Source organism: Alexandromys fortis, unplaced genomic scaffold (genome assembly GCF_014885135.2).
Source record: "Alexandromys fortis isolate MF-2015 unplaced genomic scaffold, M_Fortis_MF-2015_v1.1 scaffold_287, whole genome shotgun sequence".
NCBI lineage: Eukaryota > Metazoa > Chordata > Mammalia > Rodentia > Cricetidae > Alexandromys > Alexandromys fortis.
Window position 1 is genome coordinate 538,176 of NW_026068185.1, and position 25,752 is coordinate 563,927.

The 25,752-nt window shown below is 46.6% G+C and overlaps 1 protein-coding gene across 1 annotated transcript in view; it reads right to left on the reverse strand.

Moving 5' to 3' along the window:
• The window catches only part of Ccdc93 (coiled-coil domain containing 93), a 73,164-nt gene that overhangs the window by 32,403 nt on the left and 15,009 nt on the right, over positions 1–25,752 (reverse strand). The window contains 6 exon segments of the mRNA XM_050129329.1: positions 11,585–11,671; positions 12,532–12,582; positions 12,820–12,912; positions 13,288–13,324; positions 16,800–16,900; positions 24,568–24,624. Coding sequence (XP_049985286.1) covers positions 11,585–11,671; positions 12,532–12,582; positions 12,820–12,912; positions 13,288–13,324; positions 16,800–16,900; positions 24,568–24,624 — 426 coding nt within the window.

The window sequence follows — 25,752 nt, forward strand, 5'->3', positions numbered from 1 at the left end:
ACATCAAGAGTTACAAACTGGAGACGGCTAAGTGGGTAAAAGCATTTGCCACCACACCTGATGAGTCAGATCCCCCAAAACTTCAGCTCGAGACTTCCACGGGTACAGGCTGTCCTCTAATCTCCACATGTGTAGAGTGGCAAATGTGTAAACACATACAATAAATAAATCATGTAATAAAAATGAAAAAGCTATGTACTGATTCACTTTCATTAAAATTTTATAAATACGCAGTTGCAGAGTCTAGTCATTTCCGAGCATGTATAATAACAAGCAGCAGGTCCGCCTGCTCTGCCCTCCACAGACCACTCTCTCAACTATTTCCTACGTCTGCTCTTCTGACTTAAGAGAAGCACAAGAAGGAGAAAGTTGCCAAGAGAGGCCATGGAGTAAACCTCTGGAAATGGACAAGTGAGGAGGGGACAGAGAAGGCCAAGCAGACACAGGGACTGTAAGAACTGGAGGCAGGTAAAGGAGAGATTTCTGGGCAGTGTCACAGGGTGAGTGACTGACATGTTCTAGAAGGGTTAATGACAATTAACCTAATGTAGCAAACCTACCGGGTAACTTACTGTCCCTGCATGTTTCATCAGGGCTCAGGGGTCTGCAAGTCTGGGAAGTACATCACTGGGACAAAGAGACTGCCCAGAGGAGGAGGAGAGCCGGCACAGGCATCAGTACTATGCATCTTGGCTAGGGCTTTCCCTGAATTATTTACACCACTGACAGACCATGGAGGTTTTTCTGTGGGTTTGTTTTGCTGTTTAATGATTCTGGAACTTGGGAACAGTGGGCTGGGTATGGGTGCAGTGAAGAGCCAGGGGTAACATTGTGTATACTGTGGGCTGACAGTCCAGAAGGAAACAGAAGACACTTGGGGCTGGAGAGACAGTATTCCTTCACTGGTATTAAAGCCTACCTTTTGGGCATTCTGATGTATGTTGAAGACCAGCTGATTTCCAGCCCAATGGACTGAACAACATTGGATTCTTGGACTTTCCACTAGAAGATAGTCATTGTTGGACCAGCCAGACCCCAGCCTGTAAGTCCCAGCTGGACAGCTTCCTGAAGCACATGACTCAATGGTTAGTAAGCTGGACGGGCACATATGTGTATTTGTCATTGCACTTAGACTAGAGAAATGTATCAACATGGATCTGGTCCTCAGAACCCTGAATTAATTAATATGAATTAATACTTTATAAATGAAAATTAAAGAAACTACAGGGGCCATAGATCTCTCTCTCTCTCTCTCTCTCTCTCTCTCTCTCTCTCTCTCTCTCTTTCTGTTCCTCTAGAGAACCTCAACTGATCCACTTGGTAATCTACTCAGTGACTGGAATGCAACAACTGACCCAGTGTTTGGGAAAGAACATGGAAGGAGCCCACCAGGATGTCAAGGAAGAAAGGAAAAGATCTCTCTCAATCCACTCGCTCAACGAGAATCACATAAACAGAGAGAAAATACATGCATACAGGAAGAGTCCCGAAGTCTTTTTAAAACCCTGTTATATCTTTACTAGAATATGCTCCAAGAAACAAGGGCTTTCAAATCTGTTAGTGCTAAATAAAAATACACCTTCTGTGGACTCTCTCTCTCTCATGTGCTCATGTTTGTGTGGACATGTGCACCTGTGCATGAGGATCACACGCATGTATGTGAATGTATGTATATGGAAGCCAGGGGCGGGCTTTGGGAGTCTTCAATTATTTCCCACCTTCTCTTTGGAGACAGGGTTTCTCTTTGAACCCAGGGGGTCCCTGACTCGGCTAGCTGGGATGACTGGTAGCCCCAGAGACCTTCCAGTCTCCTCTTCCCATGAGGGGGTTATGGATGTGGATAGCTGCATCTCACTTTTGAAATGGATGGTGGAGATCTGAACTCAGGTCCTCATGCTTGTATGGTAAGCACCTTACCAACTGCACCATCTGTCTAGCCCCTGCAGTTTCTTACATTTCATATGCTGACACTGTTCTCTAGTCCATGTGCAGTGACAAATACACATATGTGCAGGTCTACCATTCTAGCCTGTGAGTCTAGACGGGCTCTTCAGGAAGCTGTCTGTCTAGCTGGGATGCTCTTAAACGAAGCAGTTTATTCTGGAGCTATAGTGAAGAGAGTTCTCAAGGAGCCAATGGAAGTCTGATTGCTTTTCAAACATACTTTTCATTACACAATCTAAAGCTTTTATTTCTTCCAAATTATCTTCCTAACAGCCAGGAAAACCCAGACTGAAGGCAGAAACAGGTCTCTGGACCAGCGCAGCCCATCTGACAGTGGCTGAGGGACAGTTACAGCAGGAGAGCAGGTGACGAGGACAAAGTTGGTCAGATTCAGAAGACAAACGGGGGCTTTACAGCCAACCCTCCATGGGAAAAAGTTTAAGCCCCAGGCATCTTAACAGTCTATTTACAAAATACAGCATCTGCCACAAAGGCCAGCCATCGACAAACACACCCCCGTGCCACCAAGGAGCACGGGCTGATGTGTGGATCTCATTTTGTTCAACAACCGCAGATTAAGAACGTGCCCGTAAAACCACAGTGTGGATTAGGACAGTCTGCTGTAGATCTCATGTTTTCTAATGTGACAGATAGAAACAACACCCATTCTTAGGGGAGATGGCTCTAAATGTCACTTGATGGCATTAGCCTAGTTAAAATGTCAAATACCCAAGAGAAATAAGAAATGATTACTTTACCTAAAACGCTATCCTTTCAGAATTGAATGAGCCCCCGAAGGTTACCTATGTATTAACCTTCATCCCTGTTTTCTCTTTTGTCAGGGCTAGAGATCAAACCCAGGGCACTGCACGTACTGGGGAAGCGCTCTACCACAGAGCTACATCCCCAGCTCCAACTTTCTTCCGGTTCAGGAAGTATTAGTCCCTTCTTCCTACCACAACAGAGACTACGATGAGAAAGGGGACCCCTGCACACCACCTCACGTGGGGATCTCAGTTCTCCACAGTGACCTAGGGAACTTCAGTCTCTGGCATCTTGTAAGCCTCCAGTTAAATCAAGGAAACAGATGTTAAAGTACAGCTCAGTTCACCCCCTGAAACAAAACTATGAGCGAGGAAGAACACTATGGAATTCCGGGAGACCAAAATGTAAATGAATGTGGTAATCTAGGAGGCACATGCCTTCACTGAAGGTGGCTACTTCCCTGAGGTATTTTTCCAAAACCTGGTAATGTCTAGCTTTGATTTACAGTAGGTTAACAAAGGCCCACGTTAGTCTTGGATTAGTGTAAGAGGAAAATGTATGCAATGAAATGTTGTAAAGACAGACGGAGGTCTGCCATCTAAATCCACAACGCTCCCTGCCTACAAAACCGCAAGCCAGGAGCTGAGTGTGGTGGTGCACACCTGCAACCCCAGCACTCAGGAGATGGAGGCAGGAAGATCAGGAGTTCAAAATCATCCTCAGAAACAGTGAGTTGATGCCATCCTATGCTCCACGAGACCCTGTCTCAGACAAAACCAGAATTTTCTGCTCGTTAGGACCCTACAATGGACCAGTGCTGAGGTGTCCCCCAGTGCCTGAGAAGCAAAACTAGATCTTCCCTGGAAGAACAGAGCTGCAAACCTCAGCCTCCAAGAATTTCCCCAGAAAACTTTCAGTGAAATTCGGTGACTCTGAAGTCAAAACTCACAAGCAGGCTGGAGAAAGGGCTGAGTGAGCAAGGATACCTGTCACCAAGCCTGACAATACAACTTCAATCCCCGGGACCCACACAGCACAAGGAGAGAACAGACTCCTGCAAGTTGTCCTATTGAGCTCCACGTGAGTGCATACATCCACATGTGTTCACCATGGCATGTAACCCACTGCTAACATGTACATTTAATTTGAAAACTCCTCACAAGCACTCTGAGAAGTCAGAGTACTGTGACCCTAAGCCAGCAGGAACAGACAAGAAAACCAGGTCTGCTAACACTGAAACACACACACACACACACATACACACAACAGTTCAACTTATGTAGGAGTACCTACAATTCTATACCAGGATGTCAGGATGTCAGTGTCTCTCACTGCCTTGCTGCAGTCCTCTGGGCACACAACAGTGTGGAAGTGACCTTCTGAGGTGTTCCCATGGAATGTGACCATCCACTCTCCCTGATCCACATTCTGCTTCTTTTTAACATTGTGTGTGTGTGTGTGTGTGTGTGTGTGTACATGCATGCATGCACATGAGTGGACATATATGCCTGTGTGTGGAGGCCACAGGTTAACTCTGAGTGTCATTCAGGAGCTCTTCACTGTTTTCTCTCACTGGAACCTGGAGTCACTGATCAGCGTAGGCTGTCTCTCTGGCCTGGGAGCCCTAGGGCCCCCCCCCCCCCAGTTTTTCCTCTCCAGAATTGAGGTTACAAATGTACCCACCACACTCATCTTTTTATGCGGACTCGGGTCCTTAGGCTTGTGTGACTGAGCCATCTCCAGAGGCCCCGAGTTGTCTTTAGAACTAACTGTCTGAGAAGCTCTAATACATAACCCAGAGACAGTGGCCAAGCCAGAACCAGGGTGGTTAAATAACACGAAGACAGGAGACACAAGCAGGCAGACAAAGCATTAAGGTTTGCCTTCTGGCTCCATCCTATCAGATTTAGTACACAGATGTCCTGAGGGCCTCTGGGTGCCAGGCATTATGTGCTAATTTCATGACAGCAGCCTGCTCCTGTGGGAAATCACCGTCCCCAGTACACTGCCAACCACAGAATACAACAAACGGCCTGAAGGGAAAATAAATGGCCTGAGCCTGTCAAGCAGAGATGAATAGCTCAGGATTTGATACAAATATATGGGAGACATGATACCACTGAAACAGTCTGTGGCCAGGCTCCCAGGCGAGACCTTGAGGAAGAAGATAGTAAGCACAGGCAAAGGGCCATGACGAGTGCCGAGTCCCCAGGACCCCAGAAGGGAGCCAGGCAACACAAGGCTCTCTCTTGCATGCTCCAGCAACAGGGTTGCCATCACTCACACTCTGGACAGGCGAGTGAATGACAGAACTCTAAAGGCATTCTATTCCAGCCAGTTCATACTGCCACGTGACCCGAGCAAAACACTGAACGTGAGTGCCTGCTGAGTGCTCAGCCTTACGTGGGACATCGACATCACTCCCTCTGAGAGCACAGGAGGCAAGAGTACAGGAACAGAAAGATGGCAAGGAGTGCCGTGAAACTGTCTCCCAGACCAACTCAGATGGCTGTGGCTACCAGGCACAAGAGCCTCATAAAATCAAGCCGGTCAACTCTCCATCCTGGGAAGGGGAGGAGTTCATGGGGCTTCACCTGGAGACCCAGGGAGCTACTGGCAGTTGATGGCTGCTGGGGGAGGGAGGGCTGCTTTCTTCAGCTGTGCAGCCACTGGAAGGTTCTGCCCATGCTCCTCATTGTGCTTACCCAAGCAGTCTTGGTTAACTCAGCAGGAGGAAACACACTTACACAACAGCAAAACACAAAACAAGACAGGCTTGTTGGGAAGAAGGGTTCAGTGGAAGAGGGGCGGGAACTAGCAAGATACATTATATACATGCATGGTTTTGTCAAAAATGTAAGTATAATGTATTTTATTAATATCTAATATAAAAGTCATTGTGTATATGTGTGACTTGCATCTGCAAACCCGTGCTTAGCTACTATAGCAATGGGGAGGGATTCTTTCCTTTGTATTTTTGCATATGTACCCTTGGACCAACCCCAGGTCTAATCATCTGCTGAGGCAAAGGCGCTCTCAAGACACAGGCGAGTTCCTGACCAGCTGCCAGAACACAGTCCTCAGAATCAAAAGGTCAGGAGTAGCAGGCCTTCCAAGAGCGACTGGGGAAAGAACACCTTCTATAAATACACCTCTTGAGGACCTAAAACCACATTTCCACACAGCAATGAGATGACGATGGGGACAGCACCCGGGCTGGGATGCTGTGCATGTGTGCACATGGATGGAGATCAGAAGACAGCTTGTGGGAGTCAGTTTTCTCCTTCCACCATGATTATCAGACTTGGTGGCATGTGCGTTTATTAGATAAGCCATCTCTCTGGCACTAAGATGCTATATTTTAAAAATAGCTACATGAGAATGTTATAAAATGCTCTGTTGTGACACGAAAAACCATTAGCTACCTCATCTATAGCTTCCGTGGGCCAAGAAGATGGCTCAGTGGTAAAACGCCCTTGCCATAAAAACCCAATAAGCTCTGTTTGATCCCCATAGCCCAGTTAAAAGTGGAAAAGGAAAACCAACTCCACAAAGTTGTCCTCTGGCTTTACATGTAGAACATGTACACGTGCCCCCATCTCTCTCTCATACACATACACTAATAATAGTAATAGTAATAATAATAATGATAATAAAAGTTAAAAAAATTAAGAAACCTCAGCGCCCAGCAGCCTTGAGATGCTGTATGAGCCCAGGCTGTACCAGGTCCCTTACTTCTGTGGTCCATTCCCAACACACTCATCCCTTCCCCAAACAGCACTCAAGGCAGCTGGAGGCATGGTGAGCTCCCTGAGGAAGCATGTGTCACTGCAGACTTGGGAGTCAGAACCACGGATGGCACACATAGTTCCACTTCCCCCCAGGGACCTTCCATCTGGCTAAGGAGACAGGTTTTAAAGCAATGGCTCTCAATCTGTGGGTCACCACTCCTTTGGCAAAATTCTATCTCTAAAGAAAGTTACATTATGATTCAGAACAGTAGCAAAATTACAGTTATGAAGTAGCAATGAAAATAACTTTATGACTGGGATCACCACAATATGAGGAACTGTATTAAAGGTCACAACACTGGGAAGCCAAGAACCATTGCTCTTAAGGCAGATGGTCTGACATTTGGACCAGGAATGCAGAAATAACTGAGCCTTTATAACCTACACTTTCTTCATCTAAAAAAGAGATCTAATATATACTTCTTTACCCAGCACCAACACTTGTAGTATTCAGTGACTTGTTCAGCTAAACAATGGAGTGTAGTCCATGCGCACATCCACAGGACTAAGTATGACAATGGAGGAGGGCCATAAGCAAGAAGACAGCTTGGAAGAATCAAATCATCTTGGGCCAGTGAGATGCTTATTGGGTAAAGGCACTTGCCTGACAAGAGGGGAGGAGAGATCCAAGTTGGGAAAGTTATCTTTGGTCTCCACAAGTAAGCCGGGGCATGCACCCCCGCCCCTCAAGCAAACACAAGCACACAAATTAATAAAGTGTAAAAGAGAAAGAATTAAATGATCTTTTAGAGTGAAAACAAATGTTGGGCTAGGGGGATGGTTCAGCATTCCTACAGCAAGCCTGTACAACCCAGCACAAACCACAACAAGAGAAGCTCACTTCAAACCATGTAGAATGTGAATGCTGACTCCTGAGGTTGTCATTTGATCTCCACATGTGTGCTGTACACATATGTACACACATCATATACACACGCATAAAAGGAAAGTTGTAAACTAACAGGTTACAAACTTCCTACAAAAGAGGGCATCAGACTGTGTTTCTAGAAGACAGATCTACCTACACAGTCAGACCTACAGAACCCTCGAGGACCCCATCAGGATCCCAGAGATATCGGTAAGGCTGACTTAGTTGGCCAGCACAGGGGGTCAAGATGGCAGGTGGGGGTGAGCAGCAGCAGTAGGGCTGCCCCTTGCGCATGCCCTGGCCTGGCTTCTTTATTTCTTTCTTGACTTCTAAATTGGCTCTTGCGGTTAGTGGACTCAGAACAGTTTTTGGACAGTCAAGCTGTTATGCTGTCTGCAAACCACAGTAAGAATCCTCTGTTAAAACAGAGACGGACATACTGCGAAAGTTAGACATCGACACTAAAAGGCCCGGGGAGGCCTTCTGAAACATTCTGAGAGTGTTGGGTGATGAAACTGGGAGATAAGCCTCCAGATGTTAATGAATGACACCCCAAAGCCTTGTCACACCCCTCACCCTGCTGCCTTCCATGGACCACATTAAATTGAGTTACATATCTTACAGACAGCTTTGAAACATATGGGTTACTTACCATACTATGCTGTCAGAAGACCCTGTGGACCTTACGGCTAGAAGATGAGCCTGGCATGCATGCATTCATTCGCTCATTCATTCATTCATTCATTCATTCATTCATTTCCTCCTCATCTTGACATCCCCAAGCCCAGCACCTTTCAAGTACTTGCTCGGGGCAGGCTCTTCAATTTGGTCCCTGCTCACAAAAATCTTGCTTACACTTTACCCCCTGAAAGCAGTTTGGTCCTTTCTCCACACTGAAGAAGAGCACACACAGATAACAAACAGTCCAGCTTGGGCTTTTATTCAAGTGGCACTAATGGGGTCTCTGGAGCACTGCAACCTCATCTATAGAAACAGCAGTGTTACTCCTGAAATAACCAATACTGGCAGCGCCAATCAGAGAGGAAACACCCAGTTTCAAGCCAACCCAGGTGCTGAGACAGGGGACAATGAAGCAGCGGGCTTGAGCTGTGTTTGCAGGTCCTTCCTTGTAGCATCGAACACAGAGCAAAGACCCACACACTCAGACTCTTCCCCAAAGCGACCAACACAAACCCGTGCATGATGAATCCTTCCCCCACTTCCTTTTCCATTCTTCTTCCTCTCCCCCTATCTATCCTCCCCTCCCCTCACTTGCCTTCTTTCCTTCCTTCCTTAAATGTCCTAACTTAAGGGCTAGCCTCATGCTTCCCTGCTCCTGCATGTCTCCTGTATACCACAAAGTCTGAGGTGTGACCTTCCTTACCACTAGCAGCAATAAACCCAACACATCTTACCACAACTGGGGGCCAACTTGAAGGCAACCAGTCTTTGGCTGGAGGCACTGACAGAGCAATAAGAAGCAAGCAAACTCAGCAACTGAAAGTTTCATGATGGAACCTGAACCAAAGAGAAGTCTTGATGTGGGAGTGTCATATATCAATCTGTTGATTTCATTGGTTAATTAAATAAAGAAACTGCTTGCCCTGATAGGTTAAAACATAGGTGGGAGGAATAAACAGGAGGAAGAGGAAGTGAGGTAAGAATCCTCAGACAAACACGAGATAGCTCTGCTCTCAGAGACACAAGCGATAAAGCTCCGACTCAGGATGGACGTAGGCTAGAATCTTCCCGGTAAGCGCACCTTGGGGTGCTTACACACATTATTAGAAATGGGCTAGTCCAGGTGAGAGAGTTAGCAGAGAAGAGGCTAGATATAATGGGCAAGCAGTGTTTAAAAGAATACAATTTGTGTGTTGTTATTTCGGGCATGAGCTAGCAGGCGGCTGGGGTGTTGGGGACACAGCCCCACCGCTCCTATTTCAACAAAGTCTAATAAAACACAGGTCGCTTTGTATTTTAAATCAGATAGAAAAGACAAAAGCAGAGTGCAGCTTAACTGTGTCACAGCGAAACAAAGATATTTGACAAATAGTATTAAGGTAAGTGAATACAAATAGAAAACCAGGACAGATCTATACATCAAAATCACTGAAATCAATGAAGTAGTAATTCCAATAAGAGATTAGTTGATCAGCACTTGGGAGGCAGAGGCAGCAGGCAGATCTCTATGAGTTCAAGGCCAGCCTGGTCTACAAGAGCTAGTTGAAGGATGGGTCCCAAAGCTACAGAGAAATCCTTTCTTCAAACCTCCCCACCACCGAAAGAGAGAGAGAGAGAGAGAGAGAGAGAGAGAGAGAGAGAGATTAGTTAAAGGCCAGTGAGCTGGTTCATAGTTCAGGCGGTGATGCCTGCAGCCAAGTCTGACAACCTGAAGTCAATCCCTAGGACTCACAGCGTGGGAGGAGAGGACCAATTCCCACAAGCAATTTTCAACCTCTGGCCCGCACATGCATGTCCTACACTAACAAACACACATACACACAGACACACACAGAGCAGAAACACATCTAGTTGCCCTCCCTGTTAAAGGTTGGTAAGGATCATTACAGCAATCTAGGGCTGCAACAGACTCAGCCTTGCCACTCAGGAGAACAAAGACAGGACACCCAGGCCACTTCTAGGGCAGTGACTTCATTCCTCTTTTTACAACTATGCATTGCAGTCTGTGAGTTTATAGAACTGTTACGGTAAGTGGAATGTTTCCTGGCTCAATCTCTGATGACAATCTGATCAGACAGGACCTGTGAGTTCTTGAGAGCTGGACAAGAAAACCCACATTCAGAAGCACGCATGTGGATGGATGATGGGGAAACAAGACAGCCCACCCTAGACACGCTACTATTCACTGTCCTGCTCGGAAGCGCCATTGCTTGGAGACCCCACAGGGTCTAGGGAGGCCTCTTCCTCAAGCACACCATCTTCACAGTCACTACCGAAGCCTAAGTGCAGCAGGCAGAGGAACTATTCCATTACCAAAGCATTTGAGACAAGAGAAACAGACACTCAGAGTGCAGCCCAGGGAGGGATGAGGCCCCAAGACCCATCTGGTGCTTGACTGTAATGCAAACTAGATGTGATCTAGACTCCCCTCAGAAGGGTGTCTCAGTGAGGAACTGGCTAGATTAGCTGCTCCTGTGGGCATGATGGTGAGGGAATTCCCTAGTGGGGTTAATCGAGAGGGGAAAGTAAGCAGGCAGCAATCCAGGGGCTAAGACTGGGCAGAAGAAAAGGAGAGAGAGGAACACATTCACGCAGTAGTTGATTGCTGTCTGCTCTTGACTGTGGTGTGACCAGTTGCTTTACACCGCTCCCTGCAATGTGGACGGTAACCCGGAACTGTGAGTCTCTTCTCTTGGGAGCTGCTCTTGTGCAGGATGTTATCACTGCATCAGGAAATGAAACAAGGGAGACCTCACCCAGGCCATGGCTCAGCCACACCAAACTCAGGCATGTGCAAAATGACTCTTTCACTGGGCTGGCCAGTTGGCTCAACAGGTAAAGGTGCTTGCTTGCTGCAGGAGCCAGACCTCCCGAATCCAACCCTGGAACTCCATAAAGGGAGAAAAAGAAAATCTATCCCATAGAGTTGTCCTTTGAGTCTAACATGTATGCTGTGATAATCTGCTTCCCCATACAAACACATTAGTAAATAAAAATTAAAACTATTTTAAAATGATTCAATCCTGCATCGCCGAAATATTTAAGTTCCCTCTGTCTCTTCTTAGAATGGGAGAAAAAAGGTAACATTTAAATACAACTGAGGTTTTGTTCTTTATACACATTTTTTAATAAAGTTGGGAAAAACTTTTGCTGTGGGCTTGGCTGAGTTATAGAGTTTATCTCCGAAATGGCCCAAAGCGCTAATTGTCTGCCCACTTGCCAAGCCAAGCCCTGGCAGGGAAGGAGAGATGACTGCCTGGTCCGCAGATGCGACAAACTAGATGTCACTGCTACTTCAAGACACATTTTCCCCCTTAATATTTATAGAAAACATGGACCCCTCCAAACAAAATGAATTTAGCTCATGGGCAAACTCTGGCAGCTGTGCATGGTCAAGCCTGGTGCTGGTGCTTCTGATGAATGTGGTTCATGAATTCAGCCAGAATCCATGGTTACAAAGGGAAGAAGCAAGGATGCAGCAGGGTAAGGCTGTGGGTGTGACCTGAGCCCCAGGCTCTGGCAGGCAGAAACCTACCTTTCCTGCATACTCAGACACAATCTGCTTGATCTCAGCAGAGCAGAGACCCACGATCTGACCCACGGAGCTTGCGGTGAGGCGGCTCTGCAATCAAAGGAGGTTTATTCTCAGGGACGCTTGCCCACCATAGAACTGAGTATGGTTACAAAATACACAGCATTGACCCAGGGAAGGGACTTGCGCTTTGACCACTGACTCATCCACAAGACTCAGAACAGAAGTCAGAGCCACCCCTCCATCTCTTAAGTCACTCAGCTGGCTGTGTTAGTTTTCTTGGCCCCTGGAGACCTCTGAAGCCACCCCTCCATCTCCTGAGTCACACAGTGGCTGTGCTAACATCCCCTTACTTGTGTCTTGAATACCCTTACCAAACTTTCTCTCGGGCCCTGGGTATCCCTCCTAACTTCCCTTAAGACACTGGTCACCTAGACTAGCTTCCCTGCATGCCCTGGGTACCCTAGGATTCCATCTTCTTCTCCATCCCCATGTCGAGGCCTGGGACTCATAGATGAGAAGTAGAAAAGAAACCATAGGTCCTAAAGTATCTCTTTATTCCCACAGGTCTTTCCTGATCTTCAAAGAAACGATACCATCCAAGGGCATAGCTAATCGTTCTTTCGGAAAGGCCTTGACCTGTGAGAGGGCTCCCTGGCAACTCAGGATGTCATCTCCTACATACATAGCTGGTTTCAGAAGAAGATGGGTTCCCATGGTTATGGGAAGCAGGACTGACCCTTGCTCTTCCTTAGAGGCCAGTGAGTCACCTCTGCAGGGATATATTGCCCCAACAGTTGCCTTAAACTCTCCCTCTTAGAAGGCCCTAAGGACAAGGCTAGGCATTATAAAAATCTTCCTGCAAAAGCGGCAGGGCTCAGGACTGCTGAAGACGGAGGGCTCTGAAGATGGTGTCCCCTGGCCCAGCCTCCATCCCTCCTAGCCCTCACCTCCTCACTAGCCATGGCAGTCATCTTGGTCATCAGTGTCTGGATGCGCTGCTGAAAGAGGAAGAGAACAGTAGTGAGCGGTCTGACTCACTCACCCAGGTGCCTGCCTGGGGCTTTGTGGAGGAACCCGAGCTGATGCTTTAATGTGGGCTACTAGTGAGCCTCATAACAGCTCAGAAAAGGGAACTGTGAGGAGAGGAAGGTGGCTAGAGAGAGAACTGTGGATGAGAGCCCATCTCCCACCATGACCCACACCGGGACCTCAGAGGGCCACCACCCGGCACACACCTCCTCAGCTGCTTGAAGCTCGTCTTCTTCATGAGCATCCGTTTTCTCTGTGGCCGACAGCCCTGCAGCAAGCGTGGTTTTCTTGTCCTCAGCCTAGAAGGGAAGATGAGGAAAGAGCAGAGCGCCAGAGTTGGAGACTCAGCAGAAATAAGACAAGCGTGCAGAGGTGTAGTCTATGGAAGAAAACCAGCAGGGGCCCAGCCAAAAGAGAACAGGTAATCTAGCGGCTTCAGAGGGGGCTAGGAAGGCATGGGCTGGTGAGCTGCCTGCTGGACTCATCCCTGATCTGTAGCTCTGGGATGCTTCTGTTGGCAGGCTAGAAATACCAAGATGGACAAGCAGGGGACAGAGGTGGCCAGTGTATCACAGGCCCCCGCCTACCTACAGCCTGGTGCTTGGTCAGCGGCACCCGTGGTACCCAGCCCACAACTGCTGGCACCTCCCACCCCCACTCTGGGTCTTCCTTACCTTCTCCGTTTTGCTCTGGCGACTAAATCCGTATCTCCTGTAAGTCGTGAGAGAGAATTCAGAAATCACAGTAAATTCCAACAAGTGTATTTTTTGACACATGTAGAGGCTGGGTAAGCAACACTGGATGTCTCCTCCCTTGGTCCTTTCTAACTCTTTCTGAGACAGTATCTCTCGATGAACTTGGAGCTTACCAGTGTAGCTAGAACGGTTGGCTGGTGAGACCCTGGGCTCTCCTGCCTCTGCCTGCTCAGCACTGGGTTTACAGGAACATAACCTGATACCTGGCTTTCACACTGGGGACTGAGCACAGGCCCTCATGACTATCAACTGAGCATTCTCTCCACTGCTTGGTTGGATTCTTCTATGAAAAACACCAAAGAGGATTTAGGCTACTGAGTGCTGGGAGAAAATATTTCAAATGCCTTACCCAGAAACATAACCCACCAGGCTCTGAATATGGCCGCTCATGTTATCTGCTGTACAAATGCTATAAACAGAAAGCTAGGATAGTAAGTACAGGGAAACCTTTAAGGACACTCATGGACCTTCGTATCAAGAACCACATCTCAGAACCACAATGCGAGCTGAAAACTTTAAAACATCCCTGCAAACAATGTATTTCCTAAGTCCAAATCAGACTCTAACATTACTTTAATGACTTGAAATTGCACCTGTGTTTTACTTTCTAATACAACCCAAACTTAAGGTCAGCAATGTGTACTCACTTCACAAAACTTTAAATTTAAAAGGCACACAGACACATTCCAGCTTAAATTAGTTTATTTTTTGGCATAAAACAAACAAAAACTATGATTTTTTTTGAAAAAAGCAAACACAACACAAAAACAACTCTCCCAAAAACAGAAGGTATAGTGCAAACATCGAGGTTCAGATTTTAGTTTGGAAAGGAATAAAATCGCATGCGAGCATTTAAGAAAAAACATGAAGGTTTTCCTCTGCCCCTGCTCGGGACACGCCCAGTCCCGTGGGGTCAGTGGGAAGTACTTGCTGGTGTAGGGTCTGCAGCCTCACCTCTCCTGCTGTCCACCACCCCTATCCCAGCTCACTTTAGCACGATGCAGGTCTCCCATGCTGCCTCCCCATTGTTTCCTCACATCTTCCTTCCTCCTCCAAGGCCCTGCTCAGCCTCATGCAAGCAGCTCTTGCTCCATCTACTGTCCACACAGAGCACTACACAGCGCGACAACATCTCTCCTCTCACCTGCTCTAAAATATGTTTGCAAAGTTTCCCTGTGTGCAGTGCATGCATACAGAGCCAAGACCTGTCCATCTAGGCCAACACAGGCCCCTACTATGGCAGCTATGACCAATCACCTGAGTGCAAGCCTGTACCCTTCTCCTGGCGGATGTTGCTGCTTTTACAGTTTGAAGTTTTAATGTTGGTTGAATGAAAAAGCACAAACAAAAAAAATGCAGAAAGTACAATGTCACAACATTGCCTAACTTTGCCATAGGTTGTCACAGAACTGGAAACACTGTTGGGGAGTGGCCCAAAGTATAGCAGATTTAATCTAAGGCTGAACTTTGGGCCTGCACACCATTCTGTAAAGAACATTATGGCAACCTCTGCAGCCTAATTAGTATTGCCAAGTTAACAGGAACAGGATACCTCAGAGTTAAATAAGGCAGAAGGACGACAATTTCAGGGTTGCAGAGAGGTGGAATGTTGTAGATAGAGCCACACTGTCCTGGGGCTAGCCTTAACCCTCCAGTAGCCATCCACTGCCCACCTCTAATCTGATACAACCATTGGGATGACTTTAGCGCGCCTCCAGTTTCCACTAACCCCGCAGCTAAGGATGCCACCAGACAGCACCTTTGCCCTATAGCACACATCTGCTCATGCAGTTGAAAAAAAAATGTCTTTAGTCCTGTAGTTTCATGTAGGAATTTGCAAATTTGGGCAATCTGATCCATTCCTGGGTTCGGTAACTAACGGTTGATTCAAGGATAAACTCAATTCCTAGAGTCCACATGGAGGTGGAAGGCGCTTGTCATGCAAGACTGAAGACCCGAGTTCAATTCCTAGAGTCCACATAGAGGTGGAAGGCGAGAGCTGACTCCTGTAAGCTGTCACCTGCCCCCCATAATAACAGTAACAATAAGCACAACCTTTCCTTGAAAAGCTAGAACAGTAAGCCTCATTTCCACTTGTTTACCACTGTTTCCCAGAGGAGGGGCCATGAGACACTCAGGGAGATGCCCGTGAGGAAGAGTTGGTGTCAGCCACACAACAAGGCAGGCACACTCTGCCACACACAGGCAGGAAGCACAGGGCACATACTCACATCAAGGGATTGGTCACCCTAGGTAGAGAATGAAGGTCATAAGGGAAGGTTAATATCCAGTGTTGAGCAAAGTATTCAAAGGGAAGCCTGTCCTTGCGTGTTTTTAAAAGTGAGGATATAAAAGTAAAACCATTTCTTAAGAACAAAATAATTTTAAGACGTAATAAAGCTTATTATTAAAGTTTTCATTTTTCTAGTCAGAGCAATCTTTGCCCCAAACCAAGAGGATTTCTGTAGGGCCCAAGGGGACCACTGCAGGTGCTCTGTGGACTGTTTAAAAGCAGGGCCAGGAAACGCATGCGAGCCCTGCCCTCAGCACCACCAATTCCCCAAGGAGGCCAGAGCCCATGAACAATAACATCCGTTTTCAGAGAACTAGAAAGGCCGGCACAGAACACAAACTTCAACCTGAAAGTCATAGCTGCAAACCATAAACTCAATCAGGCAGCAGCTAGCTGTGTGTGTGTGTGTGTGTGTGTGTGTGTGTGTGTGTGTGTGTACAGGGTCTCACTACATAGCCTCGGCTAGTCTGAAACCCACTCTGTAGACCAGGCTGGCCTCAAACTCACTGAGACCTGCCTGCCTCGGCCTCCCAAGTGCTCAGACTATCAGCATGCCTCACCATTTCAGGAGCTGTCCAATTTTAACTCAGAAGAAAGGAAATCGTAGCTTGCTGGCTTTCCCTTCCTCCCTCCCTCTCTTCCTTCCTCCTTTAGTCTGATCCTCCTTCCCTTCCTCTCTCCGTCCCTCCTCCCTTCCTGAAATGGAGAGACTTAGTTAAGAAAGCAAAGGCGTCCCGGGAATGGAGAGAACCAGTGAGCTGGCACAGAAACTCAGAAGGCCTTTATGTTTGCTTTGTTTGTCAGTCCAGGGAAGGAGAAGCTAGAGCACAACCTTGCTCCTCAGGACATGGTCCACCCTGGTTTTCAAGGCAGGGTCTCCCATTGGCTTGGAGCTCACCCAGTAGTCTTAGTTCAGGCTGGCTGGCCAGGGAGACCCAGGATCTTCCTATCTCTACATCCTCAGCAGTGGGATAACAAGTGTGTGCCTCCACCCAGGGCTTTTTCTATGTGGTTCTGGGGACTGGACTCAGTTCGTCCTGCTGCAAGGTAAGCACTTCTGACTAAGTGACCACTCCGGCCCCAGCTTGACTTGGAAATAGTGTCATTTAATAGGTGTGGAACAGTACCCTCTCCGTACCTGCCGTACTCCAAAAGCGTGGAGTGGACTCGGGACTCCTCGTCCAGCAGCTCCTCTGCTCCCTGCTGCCGTCAGTACTTGCGACGGGGCTTGTAGGTGTCCTGAAGAGACGAGAAAGGCAAGGCATGGAGCGTGAGAGGCTCCCCAGGACTGTGGCTGGTGCCTCCAGTCACTAGGGAAGTAGACCTTTAATACAGAATGGTTGGCTCACATCAGGGACCACAGACACAGAGACTCTCGGTCAGGCTGGCCTGCGAGCCTGTCTGGGGGACTGTCTGGCTTGCTTTAATCCATGTGGGTAGACTGAGCCTCAAGGTGGGTGTCACCATTCCCTGGGTGGAACCTTAGACTGCATAAGAGAGAGAAAGCTGAGCACTACGCATCCGGGCATTCATCCTCTCTGCTCCTGACTGTGCTGTGACTGCCTGCCTTCAGTTCCTGCCTTGAGTGCCCCACAATAATGGACCGTAACCTGGAAGTTCAAGCCAAAGAAACCCTTTCTCTCTTATTTTTTTTGGGGGTGGGGGGGAGGTCAGGCTGTCTTTATCACAGCAACAGAAAGGGAACTAGACCACAACGCTTGGGAAAGCTCAGGAGAGAAGCTAAGCTGGGGCTGCCTCCACCCCTGCGAGCCGACCACAAGCCTCCCCTACCAGGGCGGAAGTTCTCTGACGAGACCAGCCTTTGCACTATTTGTGTTCTTTTCTTTCTTTCTCTCCTTCCTTCCTTTTGTAGCTGAGGATGGCCTGAAACTTCTGATCCTCCTGCCTCCAGCTGCAGAGTGCTGTTACAGACTCACGTACTGCCTGCCACATCTGGCTTTTGTACTTGGGTGCTGAAGGACCGAGATTAGGTCATTTTAACAGTTTCCTTAATTCCATACTTTATACTGTGACTGTTAGTTTTAATTGTCAATGCCACGCAATCTAGAGTCACCTGAGAAGAGACTCTCATAAAGAATTGTCTAGATCAGGTCAGCCTGTGGTCATGGCCACAAGGAATGTCTTTTAAAACCTCAGTCCAGCTGAGCACCATTGCATGAGCAGAAAAGGCTGCTGAGGACCAAGCACACATGATCTCAATCTGTGGTCTGTCTGTGGCTGTGGCTTGTAAGGTCCGGCCTTGACCCCCGTAACGATGGACTGCAACCTGGAGTGGTGCCCTCGACTAAACTAAAATAAACTAACTCCTCTTGTCTTCCGCTATGGTGCTTTATTGTGACAACAGAAAGGAAACTACAGCATGCAGCTTCCTTCTTAAGCAATGAACAATAAAAACAAGCGAACACAGAAACAAAACACCTCATTCTGTTATCGTCGCCAAGTATATTCATCTTACAGCTTATGTTTAGCCTTAATTTTTTTTTTTTTTTTTTTTGGTGCAGTGAAAGGAAGGAAGCCATTTTATTTTGAACAGAAAACAAAGGATCCCAGCACTATTCACTGGAAAGTCTAGACTTCTGAACTATGGAGTCCCCCCCACACACACACATACATGCACACACACAGGCACTGGACTCCACAGAACGCATCTCTTCAGTCTTCTTGTTTGATGATCATGCTTCCTGCCTTCACCATTTTGTTTTATCCAAAATCTTGCTTATTCTTATTCTAGCACCAGCCTGTTAAGATCCTTATGCAATCTCTCTCTCTCTTTTTTTTTTTTTTACAATCATACTAAATTTCTGGATGACTTTAGAAGGGCAATATCTTAGGGCTGAAATGATGGCTCAGTAGTTAAGAGCACTGGCTGCTCTTCTGGAGGACCCGAGTTCAATTCCCAGCACCCACATGGCAGTTCATAACTGTAACTCCAGTTCCAGGGGATCTGACACACTCACACAGACAGGCATATGGTAAAACACCAACACACAGAAAGTAAGAATAAAAAAGAACAGTGTCTTTATCACGCTGCCTTGTTGTGAAAAAAAGGGCTTATGTCTCCTCTGTACTTCCTAACACAACTTTCCAAGGAAACAGGCACTGAATGGCTGACATTCCACAGTGCCAGCCACAAACTAGAACACTATTAGACCAGTGTACACACCAAACATCCTAAAGGTCTCTACAGTGAAGGAGACTTCAATCCTTTCAGAATCTAGCACTGGGAATGTAAAATGGTTGTTGTGGTTTGAATGTAAACTGTCCCCCACAGGCATGAGGGTTTGAACACTCGGGCCCAGCTGAGCTGTTTGGAAAGATTATGGAGCCTTCAGGAGGTGCAGCCTTGATGAAAGAAGTAGGAGATGGGGTGCATTTGAGCATGGTCCTACTTCCTGTTCTCTCCCTGCTTTCTGTGTGGATGAAATGGGACCGATCTGCTTTCTGGGTGCCATGACTTCCCCACCATGATGGACTCCATCTCTTTGCAACTGTAAACCAAAATAAACCCTTTTATGTCAAAGTTTCTTTCTGTTGAGGGATTTTGTCACAGGGACAAACCCTCTAGCAGGCCAAACCTATAAACAAAGGTGTTCTTAAACTTAACTAACTAAAAGCTGATAAAGACTAAAATGCTCTATAATTTTTTGCTGACTTTAAAAATTACTAGTTTTAGTTTTAGTTGTTTTTTTTTTTTTAAATTTCCCCCCTTTTATGACCAAGGCTGGCTTCAAACTCCCTGTCTTAAGAAATTCTCTTGCTCCAGCCTCCAGAGCAGTGAAACTACAGGTATATGCCTGGCTCGAGCTGTCTTAGTTATAAACACACAGTCTGGTAACTAGAGAGCTATTTTATATGGCATACCTTCTGGCTGAATGTGCTCGTGTACGCACATGTGCATATACATATGGCATCTATCTTGAACAAAATGTGTGGGACGATGTGTGCGCATGTGTGTGAACGTGAACAAAACATGTTCAATAACAACGAGTCTCCTCCTCCTGCTGGCCTGATTTATCATTTTACGCCAATAAATGTCGTTCCTGACTGCTGAGATGGCGGTCAGCAGTCGTTCAGGAAAACCTACCTGGGGCTCTGTATGTGGACAGGTGGACACCATGCCAGTACATGATTGTCCCTAGCCAACCCCAAGTTCAGCACTTGGACAGCCCCTTTAAATTAGCACTTTACTCCTGTTAGAACTGTTCCCTTGAGATAATCTAGCTTCCTGGGCTTCAGTTTGTTTCTTTATGAAAAGTTCTGAGTGTCTGTCACACACACATAACCTCAACTTTTATTCACTGTGTGTGTGCTCATGCTTGTGCATGTAGAGGTCAGAGGTTAACTTGAGGGAGTCAGTTCTCTCTATAGGGATGGAACTCAGGTTTGGCAGCAAGACCCGTTACCCACTAAGCCATCACTGACCCATCTCAGTTTTTGCAGAAAATATCCAGCCTGATGCTTGAGGGCTGTTCTCATAAGGTACTGCCACAAATACCCCCTAGTTTGCCCCAGTGTCTACACAAATACCAAACTATAAATAACACCAACCAGACTTATACAGAAATGAAAACCAGAAAGAACCCGACACAGTGACTGCATATAATTTAATTTCTACCAAGTTCTCCTGTTATAATAGCACAGCATAATTGAGCTTAACGGCTATTCTTCTCAGTTACCATTGAGAGAGCCAATGACTCAAGACAGGAAATTGGATTCTGCTAAAGAAAAGACTTCAAAACAATAGCACAGGGAAACCCAGAGCCAAGGGACAGCTTGCTCTGTAAAGTGACAGCAGGCTGACGGCTTCACATGCATCTCACCTTTGACACCACTAGGAGGCAGAGGCAGAGTGTACAGTATTATTTTCAATTTAATACTAAAGAAGCAGGGACTGGAGATGCAGCTCAGTTGCTAAGGTGCCTGCCTGGCATTCGTGAGGCCCTGAGTTCTATCCTCAGAACTTCATGAATGGGCTGCGGTAGCACATGCCTATAACTGAGCTGCCCAGAGCAGAGGAAGTGAATCAGAAGTTCAGTGTCAAACCTTATAGAGGAGAAAGTGGGAAGTACACTTGAACGCATTGGCACAGGCAACCACTTCCTGAATATAACCCAAGCAGCACAGACACTGAGAGAAACAATTAACAAATGGGACCTCCTAAAACTGAGAAGCTTCTGTAAAGCAAAAAACACAGTCAACGAGACAAAACAACAGCCTACAGAATGAGAAAAGATCTTCATTAACCCCATATCAGACAAAAGTCTGATCTCCAAAATATACAAAGAACTCAAGAAATTGTTCACCAAAAGAACACATAATCCAATAAAAAAAATGGAGTACAGACCTAAACAGAGAACTCTCAACAGGAATCTAAAATGGCTGAAAGACACTTAAGGAAATGTTCAACATCCTTAGTCATCAGAGAAATGCAAATCAAAACAACTCTGAGATTCCATCTTACACCTGTAAGAATGGCCAAGATCAAAAACACTGATGACAACTTATGCTAGAGAGGTTGTAGGGAAAAGGGAACACTTCTGAACTGCTGGTAGGAATGAAAGCTAGTACAGCCCCATGGGATGTCAGTGTAGCAATTTCAGAAAATTAGGAAATGGGGGCTGGAGAGATGGCTCAGATTTAAGAGCATTGCCTGCTCTTCCAAAGGTCATGAGTTCAATTCCCAGCAACCACATGGTGGCTCACAACCATCTGTAATGAAGTCTGGTGCCTTCTTCTGGCCTGCAGTCACACACACAGAATATTGTATACATAATAAATAAATAAATATTTTTTAAAAATTAAAAAAAAAAGAAAATTAGGAAACGACCTTCCTCAAGACCCAGCAATACCACTTTTGGGTATATACCCAAAGGATGCTCAATCATGCCACAAGGACATGTGCTCAACTGTATTCATAGCAGCTTTGTTTGTCATAGCCAGAACCTGGAAACAACCTAAATGCCCCTCAACTGAAGAATGAATAAGGAAAATGTGGTACATTTACACAATGGAGTACTACACAGCAAAAAAAATAACATCTTGAATTTTGCAGGAAAATGGGTGGAGCTAGGAAACATTATTTTGAGTGAGGTAACCCAGACACAGAAAGACAATTATCACATGTACTCACTCATAGGAAGTTTTTAAACATAATGCAAAGAAAACCAGCCTACAAACCACAATCCCAGAGAATTTAGACAACAATTAGGACACTAAGAGAGACTTACATAGATCTAATCTACATGGGAAGTAGAAAAAGACAAATATTTCCTGAATAAATTGGGAGCTTGGGGATGTTGGGGGAGGGCTGAAGGGGAGAGGGAAAGGCAGGGAGGGGAGCAGAGAAAAATGCAGAGCTCAATAAAAATCAATAATAATAATAAAAGATGTTCAGTGTCAGTTACATAGTGATGCCAAGGGCAGTTCGGGGCGGGGGAACATGAGACCCTGTCTCAGTGAAAAAACAGAACAAAACAAACCCAAATAAATGAAATAATTCGTTTAAGATTCTAGGATAGTATTGGGCCTTGGATAGATTCTACAGGACACCATTAGGATAACATTAACCCAGGTTAGCATTGGGCCAGGGTTGGCATTAGCCTAAGACAGAATTAGCCTACAATAATGTTAGGATTAGTACAGCATTAGCCTAGCACAGCACTAGCCCCCAGGCATTAGGGCTTCTAAACTCAAGGATTTCCTACTAACTGGCACGTGCTAGTCACTCGAGCGCCCACAAGGCACCTCCCCAGCTGATCTCACAAGACTTAGTGTACATGCCTACTGTAAAGAGCTACTGCTAAATCCATCTTCCGAGAAAAAGGCATCTTCTCCCGTCTCTGCCACTAAAGGCCTCTGTGACGGCAAGAGAGGCAGTTCCCTTCAACAGGCCTCAGATAGGTTCCCAGCGGCAGAGTGAGGGTGAACCAGAAGATTTTACAGGATATGCCCGTGTCTCATACACTGTTAACACGACTGTGTCAATCTCGAGTCTCCGCTCGATTTCTCCATGCTTCCATAGTCCAGAAACCCATCTACAGAATGGCCTTGCTCACAGCGGGCTGGGTCTTCCCACAGCAATTAACAATGAAGACAGCTTCCCCATAGGCCAACCTGTTCTAGACAAACCTCCATCAAGACTGTCTTCCTAGGCGATTCTAGATTGGGTCAAGCTGACCATCACAGCATCTCTAACAGACACAGTGTAGGAGCTGTGGGTAAACCATTTCCCAGCCTCCAGGGCACCACAGGTGCTCACAAACTATCCCTCAAGCAAACAGCTGTAACTCACTTATGACCACTCTAACTTCTACTTTTTCACATTGAAACAGCAAACAAATCAAATCCCCTAGATACTAAGTGATGGAGATGCTAAGACAGAAAGACAGACAGCTCAAAGCCTCTGGATACTAAGTGACAGAGATGCTGAGACAGACAGACAAACAGATCAAAGTCCCTGGATACTAAGTGACGGAGTACTGAGACAGACAGACAGTACTCATTTGTACATGCTTTTCCAGACACAGCCCCAACCTCATCCCACGTCCATCTTCTCCATGAGCTCTCCCACGGACCATACCTTCCTCTCATGGATCCAGAACAGGTGCTACCTCCAGGCTTCATGAGTCTGTACCAAACTGTGTAACTAAGCTGGGTATGGTGGTGCACACCTGTAATCCTGGCACTTGAAAAGTTGAAGCAGAAAAACCACCTCAATGTCAAGGAAATCAAGGCGTCCACGGTAAAACCCTGACTTAAAAACAAAACGTGACGTGTTCTTTTCAGTGCCATCATTTTGGGGCAATATAGGTTTAAGTCCAGAATTGTTTTTCTGAAAAGATTCCCTAGTAAGTTCACAAAGCTGAAGAAGCCAGACAAACTCAGCTCCTAAATTTACAACACAACCCTCTGTCATCTTCACCAAACACACATTTGATATTTAAGCTGGATGAATTATTATTATTGCTTTTTTTTTGAGACAGGGTTTCTCTGTTTAATAGCACCGGCTGTCCTGGAATTCACTTTGAAGACCAGGCTGGCCTTGACATCACTGAGATCTGCCTGCCTCTGCCTCTGGGATTAAAGGTGTGTGCCACTACCACCCAGCTTAATTTGAAAATGTTTAATCTTAGCTCTTCTACAGCGAAATAGACAGTGGCAACAGGAGAATCACCAGAAACTCTCAGGGCCTGCTGTAAACAGCCAAAAACCAACAAAAATACCCTGCCTTAAACAAGGTGAGAGGTGGGAACTAACACCCACGCTTGCCCACTGACCGACAGTCGAATCCCTGCAAATGAGATGGAGCAGAATGCTGGACGTGCTACGACACAATGATGTTACAAACCAGACGCACCGTGCACTGAGCACTGCTTCTAGAAGACAGACTTGCGCACGGGCGTAGAGGCTCTATTCGCTCCACCTCCAGGCCAGAGGTTTTAGTCTCCCACTCTGGCTCGGGGCATCTTCACAAAGCTCCCATCCCCACTGGAAGTAGGTCATGTGTAAGACAAAATGCACAGCATATGGTGACTTTCCTGCGTAAGCTCAAAGCGACTTTGTCTTCCCAAAGCCATCGTGGGAAGGGGCAGGGCAGGGAGGTCCACTCACCACCTCCACTTCATCGTCTGTCCTCTAGAGCTGTTGTTACTTCTGCCACTGGTGTAAGAAGGGGGCTGCGCACTACAGCTGTTCTCCCTTAAAACTGGAACTAAGGACTTGGAGCATGCCAGTGGGTACCTGTGTCCTGGTGTGAGTGTGTAAAGCCGGCAAGGATACTAACACATATCCTTAGCTGTCAGCTCCTGGGTGACGTGTGACTTCTACAGGGGCTATTTGGAGGCCATGCAGTGCTGGGACAGAGGCACACGGGCAAGGGGACTTACTGAGAGGTCAACAACGGTCTTGATGGCCTTGTCTTTTCTCTTTACGAAGTCATCATCCTGCAAGAGAGAACACGGAATTCAACCAGCTCTACTGAGGACTAAACACACTGGACACACAAATCTCCCTTATCAAACAACTGCATATCACTGCCAGGCATGAATTAGTACAGAATCACTTTTCATAGTGTGTGTCTATGTCTGTGTGTGTCCATGCATGAGCAGGTGCATAGGTGCATGCATGCTGGGGAGGGAGGGGAGAAGAAGCCAAAGATGCTTTTCCTCAGGTGCTGTCCACCCTTTGTTTGGAGAGAGTCTCTCACTGTCCTAAGCTGACCAAGTAACCTAAGCTGGGTAGCCTGGAAGCCCTAGGGACCCGCCTGCCTCGACGTCCCCAGGGCTGTTATTTACCTTTTAAAATGTTTATTCAGGAATTAAATTCAGTACCTCCTGCTTCCAAGGAGCTATCTCCCCAGCTCTCAATTTTCTTATACATGGGAATATATCTCCCCTGGGAAAAAGCTAGGGCCTCTGCAAATAACACCCACAGAGCCTTACAGTAAGTAAGGGAGAGAGGCCATGGAGCGCAGTGACTCAGACAAACACTGCATGCCCAGGCCTTAAAAGCACTGAAAGTTCCAGCAAGAACCTAAACTCTAAGCCTCAGTGCTTTCATCTGCAAAAGAACAGCATCAGCGCCTTCATGATGGAGCAGTGGTCGGGATGAAGAAGGGAGACAGCAACGTGCTGGAGCATTTGACGGTGCTTAGTGATCTTACTGCTGAAAACACCATAAACGGTGCCTACAGGAAATGTGCTACACAAGCAGTCTCCTAAAAAGCTTTTTACAAAAACAGAATTGTGGGCCAAGGAGGTAGTTCAGGCAGTAAAGGACCCATCCTACAGGCATAGAGCCCTGAATTGGCTATGCCCCAGCACCCACATAAAAAGCGAAGTGGCACTATTTATAAGCACGACACTGGGAGGATCAGCCAGTCTAGATGAGTCTATCACCTCTAGGCTCAGGGGAGACCTGCCTCAAAAAATAAGAGAGAAAAGAAAACAGAAAAAAGGAGAGGTAGGGAGTGACTGAGAGAGGTACCTGATGTCAATCTGCGATCTCTACACATGCACATGAACATGACCATGCGTATAATACATGCAAACTTTTGTAATTTAGCAAAAGTT